The sequence below is a fragment of the Apium graveolens genome, chromosome 1, assembly GCF_009905375.1.
Source record: "Apium graveolens cultivar Ventura chromosome 1, ASM990537v1, whole genome shotgun sequence".
Taxonomy (NCBI): Eukaryota; Viridiplantae; Streptophyta; class Magnoliopsida; order Apiales; family Apiaceae; genus Apium; species Apium graveolens.
In genome coordinates, this window is record NC_133647.1 from 166,703,928 (window position 1) to 166,710,097 (window position 6,170).

General features: G+C 33.5%; 2 protein-coding genes across 2 annotated transcripts; one reads left to right on the plus strand and one right to left on the minus strand.

Annotated features, from left to right (window-relative positions):
- The first annotated feature begins 638 nt into the window (after positions 1-638).
- Positions 639-2,785, plus strand: LOC141670089 (phytochrome-interacting ankyrin-repeat protein 1-like). The gene is made up of 3 exons (XM_074476138.1): positions 639-1,331; positions 2,024-2,195; positions 2,328-2,785. The coding sequence occupies exons 1-3, from the start codon at positions 1,221-1,223 to the stop codon at positions 2,540-2,542; spliced, it is 498 nt and encodes a 165-aa protein (XP_074332239.1). The 5' UTR covers positions 639-1,220; the 3' UTR covers positions 2,543-2,785.
- Positions 2,786-4,251: 1,466 nt separating this feature from the next.
- On the minus strand, positions 4,252-5,350 carry LOC141721779 (uncharacterized). Its single transcript, XM_074524884.1, has one exon. It carries the CDS (start codon positions 5,249-5,251, stop codon positions 4,457-4,459), a length of 795 nt encoding a protein of 264 aa, XP_074380985.1. The 5' UTR covers positions 5,252-5,350; the 3' UTR covers positions 4,252-4,456.
- Positions 5,351-6,170: the final 820 nt, after the last annotated feature.

Genomic DNA, 6,170 nt, shown 5'->3' on the forward strand with positions numbered 1-6,170 from the left:
CGTGACATTCGAATACCGCCAACAACAAATATTTATATCATTATTTATAAATATACAAATAAGGTAATGATCCGAAAAAATTTATTATAATTTTAAATAAATAAAAATACTAATGAAGACTCGTATTTAAATAATATAAAAATATTAATGAAGACACGGGTTGTAAAGCTAATGACCGACCATGTCCAAATATTTGTTAAATTGTATAAATGGTTTGCGCCCGTGTATGCCGTTTAACAAAATATTATTGAATTAGTTGATTGAGTTTTGTGGGTTTGAATTCTTTGTGCATGCTTAAGGTCCCTTATATTTCATGAAAAACAGATAAAAATTTGATAACTAACTTGTTATTGTATTTTCGGAAAGACTATTATATAAAAGTAATTTAACTTGGACGATACTTGAACGTTATTTAGAAAAAACAAAAAAAAAACATAATCTTGAAAAAATTGACAATCATTAATTATAAAAAATAATTTCCCGTCCTTTCAAGTTTATAATCGTTAAATGTCCTGTAAAAAGAAAATTTAATCTTTTAAAATTTTACTAATCAATTTTAATTAGAAAATTGTTTTTTTCAGCTTAAAATAACAAAAGGTAATTCTTATAAAAAGGAAAAATAAATCCTATTAGGTTATAGTCGCCACAAAGATCAATCAGATATCCAAAGACATCCACGCAGCTCCTTCGTCTCTAATCCCCAATCCAATTAATTCCTTTTCCCAATTTCTAGGGTTTTAACTTTCGTAATCCTCATCTGCAAATCAATCCTTTATGCAACCCCCAAACATTTCTCGTTACATCAACCATTTTATTTGAATTTTCAGCTCTCAATTATGATTATTACCCTTCAATTTTCGTCATTATTTTTAGGAATTAATCTTGAAAACCCTCGTGTTTTTGGCCCTATTTTGAATCCTTTTTCACCTTACAACATGGCTAATCATTTCTCTCGCTAATTTTCTCCTGCCCTTTTGTTATTTTCCCCAAACTATGTAAAAATATTATAACTTTATTATTAGGGTCTGTTTGATTGATCCTCTTAGTTATAAAGTTTGGTGCTTTCACTAGTTTTTTGCAAGAAAGATTTTTTTTTGTGAATTTCTGAGCTGGGTTGTGTGTAATTTGTGTTTATATTTTGTTGGGTTTTTGTCGAATTTGTGGTTTGATTTTTGATTGGTAGAATTTTGAGGATTAGGTATTTGGGGCTGTACTTAATAATGGGACAAGAGTATCGGAGAAGGCGTAGGAGTTCTAGGGGTGGAAGTGATATGGATGATAGAGGTTGGACAATGCTTCACATCGGTGCGTGTAAAGGCGATATCAAGGAGGTAGTGTTATATTCTATGTGTTTAATTTTGTTATCTATATCAATTATAGGAGGGATAAGTGATGGAGTTGTTTATATTTGCGGAAATTATGTTTTATGTGGTGCTTAGGAGTTTGTATGCTTGTAAGTTATGGGTACTCAGTTTTGCTTTTGCAGCGTCTCAAGAAATGCTAATGTAAGGACGTCGATCATTTTCAAGAATTTTAGGATAGACCATATAGATTCTAACTGCATGCATTTTTTTTCCTATGAAGTTCTATTCACTAATTTTACAGTGGTACTATAACTGCAAGGAGATTATAGAGTATAGACCTTTATCATAACTAAAATAGTGCATATCTTAAAAAGCATTGTTGTTCCATAATTATATTAGATTCTCTATTTTTTCCACTTTTGAATAGCGTTGCTGCTTGCTAGATTACTAATGAAGTGATGATTTGTAAAATCCTTGTCACTTACAACTGTTTCATTGATGTGCTAATTTACTTTTTCTTATTATATCTTTTCGTTTTTAGTTAGTTTTCGCAATTTGAGACACTATGCAGTGATGCTGACTCACCTTTTTGGTGCATTTCTTATTATAATTATCATACTTAAACCTGAATGGGATGTATAATATTTATAATTCTGATGCTGTAAATTTATTCTGCTGTTACTAGTTGTATGTTTTTAGAATTTTCTTGTGTTACACAGGTACAGCGGCTACTTAATGAAGGAATGGACGTCAATGCGCCTGCACTGGGCCCCAAGTCACCCGGTGTGACCCCACTCCATCTTGCTGCTAAGAGTGGGAATATTAAAGTCATGGATGAATTACTTGACCGCGGTGCAAATATTGATGCCCGAACTAAGGGCGCTTGTGGCTGTAAGTACGCTTGTATTGTATTTATCTCCAGTTCTGCCAGAGACTCTTTCTAAATATTACCAATGATACGTGATATGATGTTAATTATGAAATTAGCAGCTATTCTTAATAAATGTTCGCTTTTTGAAACAGGGACCCCTCTTCATATTGCAGCTAAAGAAAGAAACAGAAAAGCAATCAAATATCTAGTTAAAAATGGTGCTTTTTTACCGGATAACATCGATGACACCAGGTTTAATCCCCCGCTCCATTATTGCCCTGGTCTTGAGTGGGCTTATGATGAGATGAAGCGTATTCAGCAAGATAGCTCTTCATCAGGCGACGCCTCCTACAGCTCTGGAAGTTGAGGCTGGTGCAGTTGCTACTACATTAAGCATGAATATTTGGAAGGTGATCCTGCCCAACTTACTCCGCTGCTTTATAAAGACTTCGACATCATTGAAATTCTGTCGTATATTGTCTAAAGAGATGTATTAATTCTCGAATATTTCTTGGTTTATCATCTGTGTGAAGATGGACTGAAGTGGGAGATGTCTTAAATTTGCTATTATGTGTTGTAATAATATGGAACATGGATTTTTCTCGTGTTACCAGGGATGCTTGCTTTTTAGTATTTACTTTTCAATGGGTTGTAACTGTTTCTATGGTTAAATTGTTTCTATGCTGAGTAACATGTAGTAACATTTAACAAGTTTACCACTATTTATTGTTTTCTTATCAGAAAGTAATATAGAAACACTATGTATAAAATAATTTAATAGCATTCTCCGTAGGGATGTGAAGATCGTGTATTAAAATTTTAATTTGAGAAATGTAAACAATGCACGGCTGATGGCTGATGGCTGTAGACTGAAAATCCCAAAGGATATTAGAATTCACACCCCTATTTACATTGGAAGAGCCAATCATTGTATTATGCACTGGGGTTCTTGAGGGATAAAGGATGATGAAGTAGAGCGGAGTTTTTCTGGCTTGCTCAAGAATTTTTAGAGTCAAAGTTTGATCAACGGTTGAAGGATGATTAGGAACTTTTGAGGGAAAATGTGAGTTGTTATTTACCTCTGATCCTAAAAGTGGGGAAAATCCTTCAAAACTTAATTTCCTTTTTCCGTTTGCCATTAAAGCACGAAAGCAAACAGAAAAATCTCATTATTACTCCATCTTTCACTTGTCTGATTTCTAAATTTGGGAGCAGAAGTCTTGGAACAAGTTTATAATATACTTTGTGAGGAACCCGATATAATGCATTAACATAAACATATTTAAATAGGAGATTCATGAGATTCGATTAGTGTTTATAAGACGTGCATTTAACCGTGGATTCAAGCATATGATTGTCAACCATTTCACTTTCATCTTGTGTTCGAAGAACCTGAGAAGGACATGAAGGCTTTACAATTGCCCCTACAAAGAGATTTTCTACTAATCCATCTAATCGCCAATCCAAGACTTATGTTTTTCCTTCTTCGCCTTAAAACACCCATGTGTTCTGTAACAACTGTTATATTGATTGTGGTAAAAAAACATAAAAACACACAGGTATTGTACAAAATCAAAACTGATTTTCCATAGCTATTTATAAGGTTAATTTATGCACAAATTAAGCAGCTAACAGGAAAAAAGATACCCAAAACTTCAAATTTGATTATATTATTTGAGGTAGCAAATTGTGTTACAATGTTTCAGCCACACTTAGGTATTTCCAAGAACAAGCAACTACTAAAAGCAGCAAATCAGAAGTGGGATAATGTGTTGGACAGACCGGTGCACGAGATACTGGCTTCAAGCTGTGAAAATCCAGCTCTGATTGCTAAGATCAATTCTCTACTGTTAACCTACTTCACCGCATATCTAGAGAGATACACAGTTATCAAACAGGTGACTACTAAATAAGTGTACGTTCATTGCGGTGACATTTAGTTGTTAAACATCAACTCCATAAAACAATCATATCGCTCATTTTTAAGGCAACAGAAGAAAGAAATTATTTTGCCAGAGATGAAAAGTTGCTCTTAAATTCAGATATCATCCATAATTCTACATACATGACAGCATCTCTGTTAATTAAGTTGATCAATAAAACCTTCATTGTTAACACCTAAAAGAAAAACATGATAATGGACATAGGATCATAGCAAATCAATTATCACACAATATGGTTCTACAAAGAAACAGGATCATATATAGTACTAATAAGTAGTAACCTATACAATGTAAGTATTATCTTAGATGGTATGAACTATAAGGTTTAGTAAACATGTTCATTTGGTACTCTCATTGTCACTTATCTCATCCTCAACATCCGAAAGTTCCATCCTTGCAGAAGCTTGCTTCACCCACTTAACAATCTTCGCAGCTTCCCTATTAATTCTCTCCTCTTCCTTCATCATTTTCTTCAACAGCTTCTCCTGGCCTTTAGTCGAAAAATCACTAATATCAGACAAAAACTCCTCATTTCCACCCCAATCATCATCACTCTTGTACTCCTTACTCTTCCTACTCGAAACCCTCTTAGGGGAACACCAAAAACATCCGATCATACGAGTAGGAGACGGAGAAGAATCCTTCGACGAAGCCTTAGAATCCGAACGAGACCTAAATGACCCACTTCTTGATTTCCCCTTCTTCCTCACCTCCCCATCTTTTACTTTCTTCCCAGCATTCTCCACCGAAAAACCTGACCCATTCAAAGGAGAATCCACAACCTCAGATGGCAATTCCAACCCCAAACCCTTCTCGACAACTGGGGTTTCTTCCACATTCACATTGAGGGTTTCAAACTCATCAGCTTGAGTTGGGTTTTTCTTGTTCAACACACTCTTAAATTGAGGATCAAAAGGCTTAATTGAGGGAATCTGAGACATGGGTTTTGCAGCTGGGAAGGATTTGAGCTTACTGAACCTAGTTTCAAGCTGATTGGGGAGAATTGGGTCGGTAAATCCAGAGCAATTAATGGCGGAAATCTGTTCAAGAAGGGACTCATCCATGGCTTGGGAGAGAAGAGCATCCACCTTCTTATCATCATCGCTATCAGAAAGAAATAAAAAATCTGCCATTTAGAAAAGAAAAGAAGAATAAGGGTTTTAGGGGAGAGAGTAAATAACAGAGAGAGAGAGAGATTAGCGATGCAATTCTGTAACGGCTATTTTAAACCATTTTGGCATGTTAGGAATTTGTGGGCCAGTTTGATCATTTTAGACAAAAGTGTAATATTGAAGTTGAAATTATTGGTTTAGTGGAACTTTATATTTCTAAATTTTACTAGATCAGGGAGGAAGATTTCAGAAAAATACGCATTGAATTGTTATTTTTCTTTTTATAAAAGAAGGGTAAAAACGCGTAATCAAGCACCAAATTATATTTCGGGTAAAAAATTAAAATACCCATCAAAATAGAAAAAAATTGTTTAAAATATCGATTGGGTGTGTGTCAAAATTACCCCCAAAATATGAAATACGTATCAGGAGAATGAATTTAATTTTTAAAATTTTATTAAAAAATATGCATTGTGTGCATGTGTATTTCTTTTTTTTTAATGAAATACGCATTGTGCAATACGTATTTTATTAAAACCAAAAAAGAAATGTGTATGCATACAATGCGCATTCTTTTAATAATTTTTAAAATTTTGAATACACATATTCTGGATGCGTAATTCGTGGATATTTTGGACGATTGTTCCTATAAATAAGCATTCTGGGGTGCTTGAAGTTTCAAAATAGTGTATTTTAGATTTTTTTCTTATATATCTCCATTTAATTTATAATATTACTTTTTATCTTAAAATGGTAAAATTATATCCTATATATAATTAGAATAAGTGATTTTTGGAGGTAAGGTTTGGACGTCATAGGTAAAATAATAATTTACTTTAAAATAAAAACAAAACCGAGAAGTCGCGTAGCACGATGCATATGTTGATAAATCTAAAAATAATATGAAAAAATGTACAAATATGATACGTAAATATGTAAT